The following is a 19615-nucleotide window of genomic DNA, read 5'->3' on the forward strand; positions in this document are numbered from 1 at the left end:
CTGTCTTTTCTCCACTGTATATTCTTGCCTCCTTTATCAAAGATAAGGTGACCATATGTGCGTGGGTTTATCTCTGGGCTTTCTATCCTGTTCCATTGAGATATATTTCTGTTTTTGTGCCAGTACCATATTGTCTTGATTACTGTAACTTTGTAGTTTAGTCTGAAGTCTGGGAGCCTGATTCCTCCAGCTCCATTTTTCTTTCTGAAGATTGCGTTGGTATTCAGGGTCTTTTGTGTTTCCATACAAATTGTGAAATTTTTTGTTCTAGTTCTGTGAAAAAAAGCCATTGGTAGTTTGATAGGGATTGCATTGAACCTGTAGATTGCTTTGGGTAGTACAGTCATTTTTCACAATGTTGATTCTTCCAATCCAAGAACATGGTATATCTCTCCATCTGTTGGTATCATCTTTAATTTCTTTCATCAGTGTCTTATAGTTTTCTGCATACAGGTCTTTTGTCCTCTTAGGTAGGTTTATTCCTAGGTATTTTATTCTTTTTGTTGCAGTGGTAAATGGGAGTGTTTCCTTAATTTCTCTTTCAGATTTTTCATCATTAGTGTATAGGAATGCAAGAGATTTCTGTGCATTAATTTTGTGTCCTGCTACTTTAGCAAATTCATTGATTAGCTCTAGTAGTTTTCTGGTAGCATCTTTAGGATTCTCTCTATATAGTATCATGTCATCTGCAAACAGTGACAGCTTTACTTCTTCTTTTCCAATTCGGATTCTTTTTATTTCTTTTTCTTCTCTGTTGCTGTGGCTAATACTTCCAAGACTATGTTGAATAAGAGTGGTGAGAGTGGACATCCTTGTCTTGTTCCTGATTTTAGAGGAAATGGTTTCAGGTTTTCCACCATTGAGAATGATGTTGGCTGTGGGTTTGTCATATATGGCCTCTATTATGTTGAGGTAAGTTCCCTCTATGCCTACTTTCTGGAGAGTTTTTGTCATAAATGGGTCTTGAATTTTGTCAAAAGCTTTTTCTGCATCTATTGAGATTATCATATGGTTTTTAATCTTTCAGTTTGTTAATATGGTGTATCACATTGATTGATTTGCGTATATTGAAGAATCCTTGCGTTCCTGGGATAAACCCCACTTGAAGATGGAGATTCTGACCTTTCTCCCTCCCGGTGGGACAGACCCTTCCAGTGCTTTCTGCAGGAATGGGGATGGCGTAGTGCAAACCATGCCCACTCTTCTCCCAACGTCCGTTTTTCTGTGGCAGATTGCACATATTGGCTAGGTCCATGTCCTTTGAACTCATGACTTCACTGTCCCAGCATCTCTCCCCAGCTAAACAGGTGACCCAACATTCCCCTGACAGTTGCTCAATGTTCAGCCAGAAACGTAGCATGTGAACCACCCAGCACAAAGCAGGCATCCAGGAGGCAGCTCATTGCCTCCCTTCCCTCCCCATGCCTACTTCTCTCACAGCCTAGTTTCTTCTCTCCCCTCCCCAAGGTAAATACTGCTAGCTGGTGGGGCACCCCTCCCACTCCTCCCCTCCACCCAGTGGTGGTGGGAAAGAGCAGCTGCAGTGCAAACATGACAGATGGCGAGGCCCAGGGGGATGGCAATGCTCCTCAGATGGGCCTCCCTGCCCCCTAACTACCTGCACCTGGCACTCCCCCTGCTGAAGCTTCCCCGCCCCATTCCCCACCCCAGTGATGTTTCCCCCTTTCCACCCCAAGCCCCCTCCCTGCAGCAGCTTTCAGTCCAAACCTCAGGCTGACCAGTGGCCCCGAGGTTTATTCATTGTCTCTGGCAACCAGGTGAACTCTTGGGGGCCCCTCTGACCTCGAGGTGCTCTGTGCACCCAGCTTCGACTGCTTTCAAGTCAGGAGGCAGGTAATGAATGACAGCTGTTTCTGAGATGCTCTTGACATTCATGAGGGACTCCTGGAGGTGGGATCCCAGAAAGGCCGAGGGAGAGGGGCTCCCTGACTCAGAGCACTCCTTCACTCCCCTGCTCACAGCTGACAGCCTGGCCCGCCTCACACACCTGTAGATGCTCTCCTGGAAGGTGGAACTATATTTGGAGATTGAGAAACTGCTGTCAAAATTCGTGCTGGTCACGCTGGCTGTCTGGAAAGCACTGCAAGGGAGGAGAGGGAAAAAGAATGAACCTCCTTGAGACAGCGCACACCCATGGTTCCCCAGCCAGCATTAGAGTCCCAAGCGAGCCCTGCTGCAGAGGCCAAAGGCAGTTAAAACCCCACAATCTCAGACCCCACCCACATATTCCACCACTGCCCCCTACTAGCCCTACGCACTAACCAGTAGTTTTTGTTTTTGTTTTTTATGTTGAGCCTTCTTTTAATTTATTTATTTTTATTTTTGGCTGTGTTTGGTCTTCGTCTCTGTGCGAGGGCTTTCTCTAGTTGTGGCAAGCGGGGGCCACTCCTCATTGCGGTGCGCGGGCCTCCCACCCTCGTGGCCTCCCTTGTTGCGGAGCACAGGCTCCAGACGCGGAGGCTCAGCAGTTGTGGCTCACGGGCCCAGCTGCTCCGCGGCATGTGGGATCCTCCCAGACCAGGGCTCGAACCCGTGTCCCCTGCATTAGCAGGCAGATTCTCAACCACTGTGCCACCAGGGAAGCCCCTAACCCAGTAGTTTTGAAAGTGTGGTCCAATCCCAGAGGACAATGTTAGCACTGCCTGGGAAGTTGTTAGAAATGCAAATTCTCGGGCCCTGTCCCAGGCCTACCAAATCAAGAATTCTGGTTTTCCGTTTTAACAAGCTCTCCAGGTGATTCTGATGCGCTCTCAAGTTTGAGAAACACTGACCTAGCCCTTTTCTATCCAGACTGTGATCCATGGACTGACAGCAGCAGTATCACCCCAGACCTGCCGAGCCAGACTCTGCGTTTTAAAGATCCTCATGTTATGGGTTTGCGCATTAAATCCTGAGAACCGTTTGGCTCTTAGACCACAACGTGCCTAAGTATCACCCCCGGGTGTCGTTAAGCAGGTTTGAAATCCTAATCCCAGAAATTCTGATTTCAGGGTGCATTTTAACAAGCACCCAGGTGATTCTTCTGTGGGTGATCCATGGACCGCTATCTGTGTGGCCCTTCGGCGTGTTTCTAGAACACGGGACACGCTTGCATGACAGCATGCCTTTGCGGGCGCTGTCCCTCTACCCAGGGGCCTCGTCCGTGCTCTGCTGACCTCCAGGCACAGTCAGGCACCCTCTCCGTTGTGTGTGCGTAATGCTTGCCACGTGTCCTTTCCATTACACATCACACGGTGCTGTGATTATTGGCTGAAGCCTCTCTCACCCACACCATACCAGATTGTCCAAGGGCAGGGATCTTGTCTGGGTGAATGGCTCAGACATAATAAAAGCTCGATGAATGTTCTTTGAATAAATGACACTATCTATTGAAGCCCAAGGGAAGCTCGCATTTGCATAAGGTCACACAACTCAATGATAAACGATGTCCGTTGTCTTCCAACTAGATCACCCAGGTCGTCTTTCACAGATGGGAACTCTGAGGCTGAGGTAGGGGCAGAGAACTGGTTCTAAGTCCTCGTCCCCAAGCCCTGGTGTTCTAGGTGGTTTCTACAGAGAGCCCACAGTGAGATCCTAAACAAACCTTTCTCGCTACAACTTCACACACGTTGGTGAACCCCCGAACTACTTGGTTTGAAACCCAGACCGAGAGGGAGGATGGAGGTGACTGTGTGGCCTGCCAACCGGGGGCTCCTTCAAGGGGGAAGGTCACGGTAAACCCCACTCCCTACTCCACCCACTGGTACCAGCTTCTTGTTTCAGATCTGTAGAGCCAAAGATGCTAGTGACTTTACCTAGCCACGTCTGCCCATCTCGTTCCTCGTTTGACGCGTTCTAGCCCAAGCCGCAGCCGCTTTTTTGCTCAAAGTCCACTGAAGGGTTTGCACAGCCTGAGTTGCTGGTTCCCAGATGTGAGGAGAAGACGAGACCTGCCCGAATGCCCACCCACCTCACAGGGCCTCTGCGACCACTGAATGCGAGCGTGGGCACGAGGATGCTTTGATGCAAAAAACCGTACAGGAACGTCATCCGCAAATAACTACTTTGGCCTCCTGGAAACAGCTTGTCCCCAGACTTGGGCTCCCCAGGCCACTGTCCCTTTGAATAATTCAAGTGTGCTATTAGCTAGTGACCTCAGCCCTGGTCCCCAAGAGTCTTTTTAATCTGTGTTTCCGTCAATGATCCTGAGATGCCCTTGTGAAGAGTCTGAAGCACCCCTGAAGCTGGGACTCATGGGGGAGTTTACCTCTTGAAACCCAGCTGCTGGCAGGTCTTCTTCGAGTAGATATCATTCCAGCTGTCACTGCAGATGGGAAGCCACTTATGGGAGGATCCAGAGTAGATTTTAAGCAGAGACTTGTCCCAGTCAAACCTCACTGCAGGGCAAAAAAAGGTCAAGGCAGGTCCTCAGCACCAGGAAGCTCCAAGTTCTTGAGGAATGAACTGAGTAAGGCTCTGAGACGCTCCTGTCCTAAGGCTTCTCGCTGAGGCCTTGCAAACAGCCGGGAGCTTGGCCCGGGACGGGATGGTCATCAGCCAGTGCTCAGAGCCCAAGATGCTCAGTAAGGGCAGAGCCAAGGCAAGGGGCTGGGGCGGAGCAGAAAGAGATCTCCATCCGACGGGACCCACAGCCGTCACTGGGAGAAGGGGCGTGCACTGCCAGGAGCTATCACCCCACGAGGGCAGTGACGTGCCCAAATAAGAGAGGGACAAGGGGAGTGATGATCGCTAGACAGGCTCAGTCACAGATGGATGTGGTCATGGGCAAGGACACACATGTACACACAGGTGGGAAGGGCCAGATGTGCACCCACAGACACCCACATTAGGGCTGTACATGGACAACACAAGTAAAAACCAGTGAGGACCAGCGCTCAAAGAGATCATTGTGCTCATGAAAGCCTTCATTTACAAACTGACCTTCATGGAACCATAGAGGTGGCAGGTCAGAGGTCACCTGCTGGGCACATGGACAGAGCTCTGGACCCCACACCTGCCTCCAGCCAGAGCAGCCCTGCTTTGCTCAGTCTGGTAGCTGCGAGCTGTCAGATGGTATCCGAGAACCACTAATCTTGTCCAATCCACTCATTTTCCAAGTTAGGAAACTGAAGCCCAGAGAAGGTAAGTGATTAACCCAAGTCACACAGCACTCCAAGCCAGGTTCCAAACCCCAGCCTATTGTAACTAGAACCCAGACCCTCTGAGTCTCTCTCCCTTGCCTCCCATTTGAGCTGATACCCAGTTTGCAGTCCCCAGAGTGCACATGTGCGGGTGTGCACTTGCTCATGTACACGCGTGCGTGCGCTCACACACACACACAGCCGGCCTCCTTACCACAGCCCAGCTCGTCACTCTTCAGCTTACAGTCCACAACCCCGTCACAGCGCACAGCATGCTTGGGGCAGCTCTCTACCGGTTCCTTGTACTTGATCCCTATGTGGCCCTGCCAGAAGTAGACTGAAAAAAATGAAGCAGAAGCCAGGTCACTGCCAGCCCCAGAGAGACATGACACTAAGCAGCCCAAGGCCCTGGGTGTTCTGAGACACTGATCTGCAATCCCTCCTGGACTCTGGGTCTCTCATCCCCCTTCTGTATGGAGAGAAAGGCTGCTCAGGAATGCTCCGGAATGCTCCAGAAAGCTTCTGCAAGCAGGGCAGCACTCAAGAGCGGCCACCCAGAGAGGGAGAGAGGGAGGGAGGTGTGGAGACGGTTACTACTCTGGGAGCTCCCCTGCCCTATGTGCCGGCCAGAGTGGTGGTCAGAAAAAGCCCTTCCTCCACCATCCCAGAGGCCCCTTCTCAGAGCCACTCGGGCATCCCTCCGCCTCTGTGCCCTGTGGGTTGTAGCAGAGACACTTCCATCTTCAGTCATACACTTGCAACCACTAGCTGTCCTGTCTTCGCAAAGGCTGTCCTCCCAGCCTCAGAAGCTCCTGGATTTTCTTCCTCCTCCCTCTTCTCTAAACAAGGTGTGTCCCCTTGGCTCAGTTCTTGCCCCGTTACTTGTCTTGATGCCTGTAAATGTCTCCCCACCCCGCGAGCAACTCTAGGGGGCTGATTCCTAAACGTACAAGTTGTGCTGAAAAGCCAACAGCTTTACAAACCATATGTGAAAATCAGCTTCTTCTAAGACCCATCTCTTTCCAAACTAGGAACCGTCATCCCTCCTGCCCGGAAACACCTCCCCTTGGATGCCTAAGAAACCCCGGTTCTGACTCCTCACCCTGCCTCTTGTCTGCAACCTGTTCCTCAGCCCTCACATATCCCACTGGTCCCACTATGCTCTCCGTCACCCTGGATGCAGGTCAGCCTTGTGTGACTGCTCCTTCCAAGTCCAGACACCAATTCCCTCCTAACCTCTTGGACTTCCCCCTCCTCTCTGTGCCCTGGTCCTTCCCTCTCCCACGTCCTGGGCACTGAGGCTCCTGGGATCACTTTGATGTGTAGCAGAGAGAGCTCTCAGGGGGCGGGGGCTCTAGTCCTGACCCCACTGCACAGCTGCTCAGTGACCACTTCCCTGGGAATTCCGGAGGTCAGGGGCTTCAGGGAATGCTGTGAAATGCTGAGCACCTGCCCTCAGTTGCCATCTCCCCCCTCCATGGGTTATTTCCTACTGGAGCAGATGTCCCCTGTGGGGAAGGGAGGCAGCCGGGTGGGGCACCCCAGCGGGAGGTTCACATGCATGCCACGTGGCGGCAGGTTCTGTGTTGACGCCTTCACATGCATTGTCAGGCAGGCGGGGAAACTGAGGCTCGGGAAGTTAATTAACTTGATGAAGCCACACAGCTGGTAAGTGGCAGAGCCCAGATGCTTCGGCAGGTCTGTCTGGTCCTAAAGCCATACTCCTTGTTTGTTTGTTTTTTTTACTTTTATTTGTATTTATTTTTTGCGGCATTTATTCCGGGGCCATACGTTTTTATTTCTTCAGTTTCTTCTGAGATATCTTCTTCTTCTGGACAACCTCCTCTTCTGGTTTAGGAACAATCTGTTCTTTTTCAGTAAGGTTCATCTCGATGTGGCAGGGAGAGCTCACGTATGGGTTGATCCGACCATGAGCTCTGTAAGTCCTATGCCGCATCTTGGGGGCTTTGCTCACCCGGATGTGCTCAATGACCAGAGAATCTACATCTAAACCCTTAAGTTCAGCGTTACTCTCTGCATTTTTGAGCACTTGCAGTAAAAATTCAGCACTCCTTCTGGGCCACCGACCCTGCGTCCAGCCCCACTGTTTGGCCCGGGCACACCTACCAGCTCCACCGTTGTAACGACGGAATGGCACACGTTGCCTCTTTAAAGTGACATCCTTCAGATACTTGGTGGCTTTTCGGATATGCATACCCTTAACGGCCTGGACAGTTTCACAAGTGTTCTTAAAGTGAACACGAAGATTTGAACCTCTTGACTTGCATGATTTTGTGGGGTTTTCTGGGTCAAGTGAAGAGCGAACCATTTTTAGAGGTCACCTCAAGCCACTTACCAGAAAAGGAAACATAAAGTCATACTTTTAACCAGCGTGCAACTTCTTCCCACGCAATCCTCTCCCTCAAACAGACCTGCCCTTCGCCACCCGTGCTGCCTCTTTAACAGAATCCTTACCCCTCAGCCTGGCATTTAAAGCTCTCTGCAATGTGGCCCAGCCACGTGCAACCAAACGACAGCCCTCAGGTCCCCAAATGAATATTCTGTCTGGTTAAGTGGGTCCCTTCCCTCTCCCCATGCCAACTTGCCCATCTGCCCCCATTTCCTGCAGCTCCTCATCCTGCTCAGATGTCCTGCCCAAGACGCGACCCCCCCACATCTTCTAGGTCCTCATCTGGCCCTATGGCCTTTAGGAGCTGTCCCTGCCACCTCAGCCCATACAGCTGTCCTCTCTTGCTGATGGTCACACTCAAATCCACTTGGTCTTAATCATTTCCACCTACGTCCCCCAGGAGACAGTACTCTCCCTGAGGACAGGGTGGTGTGATGTGTGATCCCCTTTGCTCCCTCCTAAGGTTTCCCACTGTGCTGGGCTCAGAGTGGACTCCCTGGCAGGGAGTCCAGGGACATGTCCTGAGTATCTTTCCCAAAGGAGGGTGAGGAATTGAGGGAGCCTGGACCCCTGAACACTTTATCCCATTGATTAAAAATGCCTGGGGACTTTTCCTAATCAATGTTTTTATGTTTGTTTTTTAAATAACTAACTTTTTTAGAGTGGGATTTTGTGCCAGGCATTATGCCAGTAGCTCATTTATTCCTTATAACCCAGTGAAATCTTTAGGAAATTTTACTGAGCACATAATAAGTTGAATGAATGAATTTAATCCCATTTGAAGAAACAGAAACTGAGCTCAGACTGGTTAACTACTCGCCCAAGTAAGTAACACAGACGGGACCAAAGCCACGTTCCTCTGACTTCCCACCCTCTCAATCCAGCTATCTCCAAGGGGCCTGGAGGTGCCATGGTCCAAGGCCATTTGCAGGAGTGTCCCTTTGTGGACATGGCAGCCGGTGAGTGTGCATTCCCCACTCGTCTCCCTGCTGCGTGTCCCCATCCCTGAACCCCACTGCACCCCGCAGTGACCAGAGCCCAGCCCTGCTCCCTCTGTTAAACTCACAGAGAACGATGAGTGACACGACGAGGGCAATGAGGAAGAAGATACATCCGATGAGCAGCAGCTGCTTCAGGCCCGCCCGCCTGGTGAACTTGGGCAAGTGGATACCTGGGAACAGGCCAGAAGTAGGGAGGGTGAGGCTGTTGGAGGGGAATCTGGCACAATGGATGAGGGAGAAGGAAAGAAAGCTGGCCCAGGAGGGCCCTGTTAGGACCACTCCACCCAGAATATGGCACCGCCCCTGCCTGAAACCAAACTCCCTTTTACTCAGCATCTACCGTGGGCCAACTAGGCATTTGCGTGTGTTATCTTATTTAATTCTGACAGCAACTGTGTGTGCTGGGTATCATTATGCCCGTTTTATAGATGGGGAAACTGAGGTTCATGGATGTTAAATAACTTGCTCAAGCTTACTTGGCTAGTGAGTGGCAGAGTAGGGATTCAAATGAAATGTGTCTGATCCCAAAGGTCTCCACACCAAAGTGCCTCACCGGTCCTGCAAGGGGCAGGACTGGGCCCCAAATCTGGGATGCTCCTCCAGTCCTGTTTATATTGCAGTGCTGGGGCAGGAGGACAGGAGGAGGGCAAAGTTGGGATGGGCAGAAAGGCTGCTTCCCTAAGGGCAGAGCCAGTCCCTGAGGACCATTTGACGGCTCTGTCTCCCTATTAGCTGAATCCTATAAGCCAGATTGGGAAGTTGGGGGTGGGGCATGCCTGCCTGATCAGAATCTCTCTCTTTGCCCCTCTACCCACAGATGAGCCCACGATCATGGCTGTACTCCAGTGCAGACCCCAGCTTCCCTGGCAGACCCCCAGGGCAGCCCAAGGAAAGAACCCTGGTTTCTAACCAGGAGCCCTGGCTCTCAAAATCTGCACCTTGACCCAGACTGAGCAGCCTCCAAAGTTCCATCTGCTTTGTCGGTCCTGGTTTCTTATCCTCTACCCCATTTGCTGCAATTTCCCACTGCCTTGGGTTTGCATGTCATGGTTCCTTTCTGCCCCCTCCTCCCCAGGTCCCCCACTGCCCACCCGGACCATCCCCCCTCCTTCCCAGTCATCGTTATTCAAGAGCTAGAGGAGCAGAGAGTGACAACTTGGAGATTCCCCCCCACTGCACCCCACTCCGCCCTTGGACTGCTTCCCTGTTCCTCTTGCCTTCCCTGCAGGAGCCCCCCTTACCTGGGCTCTCCCTGGTGGCCCTGGCAGCTGGTGTGGACCTGGCAGGAGATGCCTCGACAGGTACGGCCCTCACTGGTGTGGCTCGAACAAGGTATACTCTCGCTGGAGACGATGTCATGGAGGCTGACATGGCAGACGATGACCCGCCGGGTGATGACCTGGAAGGTGATACCCGGGCTGGGCATGCACAGGCCAGCGGTGCCCGGGCTGGAGGCGTCCTTGCCGGGGAGGCATTCTGAAAGCAGAGTGAAAGCCATCCCTCAGGCTGCTTCCCACTGCCAACCCACCCAGCTGTCAGCCCTGCTGGGCCAGGAGATAGATGCCCTGGAGCAGGCGGCTAGGGGGTGATCAGACCTCCCAGACAGGGAAGAGAATGTCCAGGGATGGATGAAAACTCAAAGAGCCTGTGGTACCCTACTCCCTGCGGTCTCTCCCCATCACAGGGACCTGCGGAGGTGGGCAGAGGGCTGTGGGTCATCTGCCTGGGGTATGGGGGCACCTGCTTTGGCTACACGTGTCTAGGGACCCTCAGAAAAGTGGTTGCTGGACCGGATCCTCACTCTGAGGGGGAAGTAACCACCCTTTCTGCCCTCTTCACGCCCCTGCATCCCGCCCTTCTGTGTATGTGTGTTATATTATAAAACATCATTCTTACAATGAGCTGTCATCAAAAAGTGTGAAAGCACTACCTAAGGAAAACCCTGACCTGCCTTGTACCCCACTGTTCTCAGTAACACAGGAAGTCACACACACGCGCACGCGTGCGCGCACACACACACACACACCCCGATACGTCAGGGAAAAAGGAGAGGCAAGATGAAGGGGAAGGAGGTGACCAAGGTCCTTAACCTTCCTCAGCTGCAGGTGGCGTGATTTTTTCATTTAGATTTAGCAGTTTAATCTGTAGTTACAGAGGACTTATTCCCTGAGTGCTCTATGTATTTACTCACTTGATCTGGAGAACAACCCTGTGAGGTAGGAACTCTTATTATCCCCATTTTGCATCAGGGGAAACAGAGGCAGAGAGATTCAGTAACTTGATCAAACTATCAGAGTTAGAGTGGCAGAGACAGGATTTGAGCCCAGAAAGTTGGGCTGTGGAGGCCGCACTCAACCACCAGGCTTTGCTGCCTCTCTCAGGAGGGATGCATGAGATAATGCAGTAGTGGCCAGAGCAGGCAATCAGTGAACACCAGTACTGCTCCTTCCTGGAGAGCCCGAGCCTTTGCGTGCACTGAATCTGGGATTGGGAGCTGGTGGGCAGCCAGGGCTGATGGAAAGTCCTCAAGCAGCCTCTACGGGTGGCCAAGCCCTGGTCTGCAGGAACCCCAGTCCCTGTCACCAGATTAGGCATCCTCTCTCCTCCCTCTGCCCTCCCTCACACCATTTCTGCTTTCTAAGCGGAACAGCAGGGGGAGCTGGAAACTGACCTGGCCACGTCTGCCCCTCACTATCATTTCTGCTGAACACTGACTGGACACCCAGGAGGGCAGCTGGGGAGCAGCAGGAATGGTGGGGGAAGGGACCTGTGCTCAGGGACCCTGCGCTCTGGGCAGAGTCGGCAGGGCTGTGTGGAAGAGACGGGCTCTGGACCTTGGGCACCTCTATTTCTTCCCTCACCTACCACTGTGCTTAAAAGCATTTGACATTAGTAAGCAGCTCAGTTAATAAAAAGTCCTCTTCATTAGAACATCCGGCTCAAGTGAACACCATCAAGCCTGCCAGGCAGGGTGGGGTTTTTTGTTTTTTTTAACTCCATCTTCTCAGAGTCAGAGGTAATTGATCTGGTCACTTCTCCATTTTTCTGGAGGCTGTGGGATGAATTCAAGGAGGGTTGTTGAGTCCCTGACCACACTCAGCTTGCCAGAGGCAGGGACCAGGAGTGACTATCCCAGGGAGTTACTGGGGTTAATTGATGAACATGGGTAAATACACATGAGTCCAGATGCCCCAGCCAGCAGAGCAGGGACACACTCGTGTGTGTTTAGGGATATGAAGGGCAGCTGAACCAGAGCTCAGATTTCCCTCTCACCCCTGTTGTCTAGAGACTAGATTTCCACAAAACGAAGACCCGTTAGCCCCTGGCAGCCTCAAGGGGAACAGGACTGGGGTTGCAGCATGGAGAGGGGGTGAGGATATGCTGAAATGTACAATGCATCGGTTCACAGCACTGGCTTTGGAGTCAGGCAGACCTGGGTCCCAATCCTAGTTCTAGAAGTGTGACCTTAGACAAGGCACTTAACTTTCCTTTTTCTTTCTCTTAATCTGTAGAATAGGACTAATACTCCTGAGGATTCAATGAGATAAAATAGGAAATCTCTCGCCCGTGCCTGGCACACAGTGGCTGGGCAGGAAACGGTCATTCCTCTCCCCCCTTTGCACTGGCACACCCAATGCCCACCGTGCTAAGATTTAACAGCCCTGAGGCTTGGCCAAAGGTGCCTCTAAAGGCTAAAAGGTGGTGTGAGCTCATCTTGGGAGAAAAGAGGATGCTCAACAAAGGCCAGACTAAGGTCCTTCAACAAGAGGAACAAGCCCAGGCTGTGTAGAGCCCTGTGCTTCCTTCCCACAAGTGGTGGCCCCAGCCTCGGCACCTGAGCGAGACCTTGGCATTGTGGCACCTCAGCTGGCATGCCAGGCCTCCCTCCCTGTTACGCTCACAATGTACGTCGTCCCTCACCTCAGGCGAAATTCCCATAACTCAATCCAATAAATATAAATTGATTATATAATTGATATAATTGATTATATAATTAAATATGATTGATTATAGCTCCCAATGTATGGTACTTGAGGGTTTATAATACACCTGCACATCTCTGGCCTCCTGAGGTCATCACTCCGTCCCTGAGAGGTTGATATGTTTAGAAGCACACCTTACAGGTGAGGAATCCAAGCCTCAGAGCTCAGATTGCCCAGAATCACATAGTCAGGAACCTGGCCCAAGCCCAGCTGCGGCTGAGTCTGCTGTCTTCTTGAGTCAGGAGCAAGAGGCTCCTGGCCCAGTCTTTTCTCTGAACCCTGTGCATGGAATGCTCATCCTGCGTCTGTGACGTGGCTTGAGAATCGGGCCCGGGACCTTGCAGGGCTGGGAGTGCCATGGGGAGCCTGGGGGTGGAGCCGAGGCTTCCTGCAGGGATCTTGGTCTTTCCAGTAGGAAACAGGGAACTGAAAGTTTCCAGTGGGAAGCAGGGTTGGGCCCGGTGGCCTGCCAGGACAAGCCTGGTCGTCAGAAGCAGTGGCATCACAGCCCTCCAGTACTCTCAAAGCCAGCTGGCGACTGGGCAAGAGACTTAACCTCTTCACATCTCGGTTTCCTTACCTGTGCGGTGAGCCGGCCACCTTGCTTCATAGCATCGCAGTGATAGGTGATGTATATAAAGTAAGACTTGGTGACCGTTAGCTGTGATGGTGGGTGGGTGTTTGTCTATTTGCTTGTTTGCTAAAGACACTGGGCTTGAAATAGAAAAATCTGTGTTCAAATTTGACTACATCCATTCCTAACTGGCTTGGGCAAGTACATTAACCCTTCAGAATCTGTCTCCCCACATATAAAATGGGAATGATCTTACCTTCTTCCTCCAGATTGACAAGGAATAAATATGAAAGAGGCTGGTTTATAAATGCGTGTCACCGTAATAATAGGAACAGCCCACTAGGCATTTTACCTGATCCCATTTCAACCTCATAACAGCTCTTTGTGGTTGGTATTATTAACCCCATTTTATAGATTTTGAAACTGAGCTCCAAGGTGGTTAGAACATGCCCAAATTTACATCTCAGGTAAGTGACGGGGCTTGGATTCTATCCAGGCCTACACAGAGCAAGTTGAGTCTGGCCCAAAATTATCACGAATGCCCACAGTAACTTCCTGCATTTCTTCAGGGCTTACAATTTGCAAAGAGCTTTTACACCCATTATTCCACTTGATTTCTCACAATGCTCCTAGTTAGCAAGCTGGACAGGAGTTATCATCCCCAGTTTCTACACGAGGAAACTGGGGTTCAGAGGGACACAAGAGCATGCCTAAAACCCCAAAAAGGATTAGTGGCCCTGGGACGCTTATCACAAACTTCTGACCTCCCCGGCAAGAGCTCAGGCCCTCCACCTGAGCGGGACCCCATGACCAGCTAGGGTCCTGTCACCCCATCAGCAGGGCCTGAACGAGAGAGAGGGCTGAGAGGTCCACAGGTGGTGGAGGCCCAGAGGAAGATGGGTGGGGAGACCTGGGGGAGGATGGAGGGAACAGGGAGCAGACAGGCATAGCAGGAAGCCAGGGGCAGCCAGGGAGGCAGGGAGACCTCCTGAGCCTTGCGGGTCCCTCTCCCCGATGCTGGCTCCACCCACAGGTAGGTCCCAACGCACCCATCCACGGCCTTGGCCGGCAGGAAGTGGGGAGGAGAGCCACCTGGATCCCTCTTCTCTGAGTCTAGAGGGAGGTGGGACGTGTAAAATGGAACTAACCTGGGGCTCGGTACCCAAGGAGCCAGGTGGAGGGGTGAGTAGTCTCCAGCCAGACTCTTTCAAACTGTTACCTCTGGGCCTCAGCGGTCCAGCACAAAGTCTTCCCAAGGTTGGGCAGAGTGGGGTGTGGGGATGGAGGGGAAGCTGGCGGGGAGGGGAGAAAGGGTGATACCCAAGAAGGGGCGGGAGGCCCTGGAGGCCCTGGCCTCAGGAGAACGAGCACTGTGGTGTAGGACAGGGTGGGAGACAGGTGGAGAGTTTCTGGCCCCACAGAGCCTGACAAGAGAAGGACCCTAGACCGCAAAGTGCCAGATAGAGCTGCCCACGTAGAGAGCTGCGAGGGACAGCAGGACGGAAGCGCAGCGCCAAGACCAGAGGAACACAGCCTCCAGAGTGAGGCCATCTACTCCATCTTCCTGACTCCAAACCATCACACTTCCAGGACGCTGCTGGGAAGAGTTCTCATTTTCTAGGACTACCCGAACAGGAGATTCCACAGCCCTCCTTCTTTACCGGTTTCACAGCCTTCCACCCCACCCTCCTGGAAGTTCTTCCTGACGTCTAACCTACTAGAGCAGGAACTCATTTCCCTTCCTTAATTCTTGGAGATCAACTGCTGAGATTCCAGCATCCCTCCTGGAGGCCTGACCTCTCCCTCAGAGCAGATGTCTTGAGCAGGTGGGGAACAGGCAGGGGAGGAGAATTCTTGCCCAAGGTCCTGAGATACAAGGGACAGAGCCCGGACCAGAACCGGCCTGACTCCTAGCCTTGGCCAGTGAGCAGCAGACCCAGGATTGGGAATCAGATGACCAAGGCCAGACTCTCCACAACCTGCCTGCAGACCAGAGGCTCCTCGGTCTTCATGGTGACAGGGGGACAGGGGGACAGGGCAGAGCGTGGGTGACTCTGGCCATTTCCCTGGCCTAACATTGCCAGTCATTCTCTGCCTCTCTGCCCCCACCACCCCTGGCATGGTCTCTGGGGTTATCCCCTGGGCTAATACAGCCACGAACCCTCACTGTGTCATGGACCAGGCCTATACCCCAGGCTGTCACTGATGCCACCTGCCTGTGTCTCTGCAGCTCCCGGGGACCCCTACTCAAAACTCATCCAGTCCCCTCAAGACACTCTGCGGCAGGAGGCAGCGGGCAGGGCAGGGTCCACGGGAAGACAGCAGCCGATGAGCCAGGGAGAGGCCTGGAAACAGCAGCGCCTGGCTCTGGGGCTCCTTCCAAGCACTTTCCGGGACAGGAGCTGATAAGGATTATTATTCGCATTTTATAGACAAGGAAGGAGAGGCCCAAAATATTTGTGTGCTTTGCTCAAAGTCGCTCAGGTACGCCTTAGAGCAGAAGAGGGACTAAAACCCGAGTCCCATTGCACCCGGTCCACTGCCCTCTATACCACAGTTTCCGGGGTAGATTCCCCAGCCCATGGCACCTGGGCCAGTGTTACGGCTCCCTGCGGCAGCTCTGCCCTGGGCCCTTACCTGGTGGGGGATGGGAGTAAGTTAACAAGCCCCCAAGTGGGTCCTACCCTTGGCCTCTCTGGGTCTCCTGCAGGCCTAGCCAGCAGGGCCAGAGAGGAGGGAGCTTCTGCTGTGCTGAGTGATGTCACAGTCACCTCCTGGATCGCTTCACCTCAGTGGTTATGTGGCTCCCGCCATGGACTGTGCCCTGGGCTTTCTGTAGAGACTGTTATTTACCCACAGACGGCAGCCTGATCTCTGGCCCAGATGCACTGTGGGTCACTCAGAGCACCCGGCATTACTGGGAGAAGAGCCCTATAATAAAGCCTCACGCTAGGTTTAAGAATGTCCACCTGCAGTGACCTGAACACGTTTTCATGTCTCTCGGGGCCCCTTCAAGTCCAGCACGAGCTGACTGGGCCTCCCTCCTCAGTTCTGGGCCACGCTCAGGCTGGGCATACCACAGGCTAGAAGCATCTTGAAAACCCTTAGTACAGCCCATTTTCCTATTGATGAGGCAATTAAGGCCCAGAAAGGCAATGTGATTTGTCTAAGATCACACAGCCAGCTGGGGGCAGTGAAAGGACCAGAACCCAGATCTTCTGACTGCCGTCCTCAGGCTGCTGCACACCTCCATGCTCTCCCACTGCCTGCCCCTTACCAAGCTCCAACAAGGAAGGACCCCTTGCTAGATTTAGGCCCCGGTGGCAGCGTCTCTCTCCCAGTGACCCTGAGAATCAAGGATGTTCAAAGGGTGGCACCCCAGGCCGGCACCCCAGTATTCTAGGCTACACAGGATGAGGTGCTCCCCAATCCCCACCAGAAGCACAAGCGGTACCAAGAAAGATCAGGAGCCCCCTTTCACAGAACTTAAAAAGCCCCCTTGCCTGTTGGGAGCCTGGGGAAGCCCTGGACCATGGCAGGGGAGCCTGAACTCCCTCCAGTGTGGACTGGACTAGATAGGAGTGGTTCATGCTTCTTTCCATCCTCACTGCCCAACCCCAGCTTCATTACACCTCCAGGTACACAGGGTTCCGTCCTACCCTCCCCGCTCCCTGGACCCAGAGAAACCGCGCAGATACAGGCCCCCTCAGAACCCACAGGCAGATTTCCCAGCACCTCCTGCCGCCCAGCCACCAGCACGCCCCACATACATGCAACGTTAACCTCAGGGACCCCAGTCGGCCTGGAATCAAACTGGGCTCCAGACTAATCAAACTGGGCTCGGGCCAGAGCCCCGAGGCCCCCCTCACCCCAGGCACAGGCGGCTCCGGGGAGCCCTGCTTCTGCTCCTAACCAGTTCCATGACCTTAAGGATAGTCACATTCCTTTCTGGGTCCAACCAAGGAAAAGGCTAGACAATCATCTATTTTCAACCAAGTTTCTACAGAGCATTAGAAGTTCCGTGGAGATGCCTTGGAGGCCAGCTTGTAGGTAAAGAGCTTCGAGTCCTTTACCCCACTTCAAACAGAGCAGATTAACTTTTCAGTTTTATGCAGTGGGTTCCACATAAGATTTCATTTGAACAAAAGAGGCTGCTACTACAAAGAACTTGAAAATTGCAGGCCTGATTGGATGCTAAAGCTCCTTCTAGCTTAGGATGCCTCTTATACACGTGAAAAAACCCTGGGGATCCCTATTAGACTAGAATCAAAATACCTTCCTGCTCATTCATTCATTCATTCATTCACCAAATAGTTTAAAGAACACTGAGTACCCCCTATTGCCAAACAAATAACGTTTGGTTGCCCAGGACCTTGGTGCCTCAGTTTCTCCCCATGCCCCCTCTCTGCCAAGGCTGGGGTGGTAACAGGGCTGCTACATAATGGGGGCCCCATGGACAGTCCTGGGTATTTCTTCCCTATCACAGGAGCCAGACGCCGCCTGGCATCGCCAAGGCCTCCACTTGGCTGACAAAGCCCTGGGTTCCCTGTGCTGGCATCCCTCCCTGCCTGGCTGGACACTGTCCACCCCCGTTGCTGCCATACCGAGAGGAAGCTGTTTTGCCAAAGCAGGACACTTAAGCCAAGTGGCTACTGTTACATCAGTCAGCCTTCCCACCCAGCACCCAGCCTAGAGCCCCGTACACACACTCCCACACATTTCATGCTCACATTTGCCAGGTCACAGGGACAACACAGGGGGAGGCAGGGTGGGCTGGGCCCAGTGTAAGGCTGCTTGGCACCAGTGCCAACACGGAACACAGAGGTCTCAGGTGAGGGCTGCATACCTGCAGGGACAAAGGGCAGGTGCCAGGAATCCTGGGGGTGCCTGCACTTTGGAGTCTAGGGGATAGCAGAGCGACCTGAGCCTACTGGTCTGCCATCTTGGGAACCTGCCCAGCCCCCTCTAAAGACGGTGCCTCATCCTGGACCAGCCCTGGGGCCTCCAGCCATTCTCAAGTGCACAACATCTGTGGTCTTGGGCTGACTGAAAACCTGCTCCACTTTAAGAAGACCCAGGGCTTCCCTGGTGGTGCAGTGGTTGAGAGTCCGCCTGCCGATGCAGGGGACACGGGTTCGTGCCCCGGTCCGGGAAGATCCTGCATGCCGCGGAGTGGCTGGGCCCGTGAGCCATGGCTGCTGAGCCTGCGCGTCCGGAGCCTGTGCTCCGCAACGGGAGAGGCCACAACAGTGAGAGGCCCGCGTACCGCAAAAAAAAAACAAAAACCTTTGGAAACCTTCACATGTATATGACTGGCTTTCCCACAGAGGACACTTAGCTGCTCTCTACCAAAAAACGGAAGAGGAAAGTAATCTTAGTTGTAGCAGAAGGAATCATGGTTAGACGTAAGGAAGCACTTTCCAAGCATGAAGATTATTAAGCCTGAAAATAATGACCAAGAGAAGTTTAAAATCCCCTTGAAGATCTTCAACACCACCTTTTCTAAGATGGTTTATGAGTCTAGTGAGAGGGTTACCCAAAGATAACCTTGAAGCCCAGTTAGAATGCTAAGCTTCCATGATTCTCAAACCGGCAAAGTTGTCCCAACAGCACATACGTCCTGGCTGGGGTACTCAGGGGCCACAGAGCGGGAGCCCAGGATTCAGCCACACAGCCCTGGGGTGCTTCCTGACCAGACCCCAGATCCCATCAGCTTCTCCTCCCATGGGGCCCCTTTTAGGAACCATGATAAAAGGAGGCTGCATGATCGTGATCCCCAGTAGCTTCAAACTGGAAAAGGCACATTCAGTTTCCCCTGAAACCGAGGCACACTGCCGCTGCCCCACCTAGCTTCCAGCCCCATCCCTGTTTCCTCAGTGCCAGGAGGTTCTGGCCCAAGCTCCACAGATGCACTCACCAGGTGGCTGTCTCTTTCCATGGTCTCCAGAGGGGTGAAGCCTCCAGGCTCAGCTGATGTTGACGGGAAGATCCATGTTTGGCTTCCCAGGCAGGTAAGGAAAAGGGGGCTGGAGGGCTGAAGGCCAGCCCTCACCAGATGGGCGGGGAAGCCAGTTGGGACATGTGACGTAATCCTGTGTATGAACAACAGGGCAGAACTAGCCAGACCTGTCCCTCGCCCCTCCTCCAAGGCCATCCTAGTTACTCAGCAAATACCATCTACTGGGAAGATAAAGCTACCTTTATTCCCAAAGCTGTCCCCACAGAGTCAGCTGTGGGGAAACCAGGGGTTCCAGACCACCTTTTTTCAAAGGGGGACTCTGGGGAGAAATGGCCCAGGCCTTGGGAGGACAATCTTAGCCATGCCAACCTGGGCCCCTAAAACAGGTGCTTCTGAGCCCTCTGAGGTACGACCCTGTCCCCATAAGGATCGTCCAGGATCAAGGACCAGCGCCTACCCAGGGCAGGACAGAGTGAAACTTCATCTCCAAGGACCACATGCCCAAATCCCAAATCAGGGCACGTAGTCTGGCAAAAAGAACTTTTTT

General features: G+C 53.0%; 1 protein-coding gene and 1 pseudogene across 1 annotated transcript in view; both read right to left on the reverse strand.

The window, feature by feature from the left end:
• Nucleotides 1-19263, reverse strand: part of TMPRSS13 (transmembrane serine protease 13) — a 30066-nt gene extending 10803 nt beyond the window's left edge. Inside the window, exons 1-6 of the mRNA XM_024751749.1 lie at nucleotides 19027-19263; nucleotides 9794-10028; nucleotides 8618-8722; nucleotides 5356-5478; nucleotides 4268-4397; nucleotides 2009-2101 (exon numbers count right to left, since the gene is read on the reverse strand). Coding sequence (XP_024607517.1) covers nucleotides 2009-2101; nucleotides 4268-4397; nucleotides 5356-5478; nucleotides 8618-8722; nucleotides 9794-10028; nucleotides 19027-19263 — 923 coding nt within the window. The remainder of the gene's footprint in view (nucleotides 1-2008; nucleotides 2102-4267; nucleotides 4398-5355; nucleotides 5479-8617; nucleotides 8723-9793; nucleotides 10029-19026) is intronic.
• LOC112403974 (60S ribosomal protein L17 pseudogene) lies at nucleotides 6937-7470 on the reverse strand (annotated as a pseudogene).
• Nucleotides 19264-19615: the final 352 nt, after the last annotated feature.

This window comes from Neophocaena asiaeorientalis, unplaced genomic scaffold (assembly GCF_003031525.2).
Source record: "Neophocaena asiaeorientalis asiaeorientalis breed wild unplaced genomic scaffold, Neophocaena_asiaeorientalis_V1.1 scaffold479, whole genome shotgun sequence".
Taxonomy (NCBI): Eukaryota; Metazoa; Chordata; class Mammalia; order Artiodactyla; family Phocoenidae; genus Neophocaena; species Neophocaena asiaeorientalis.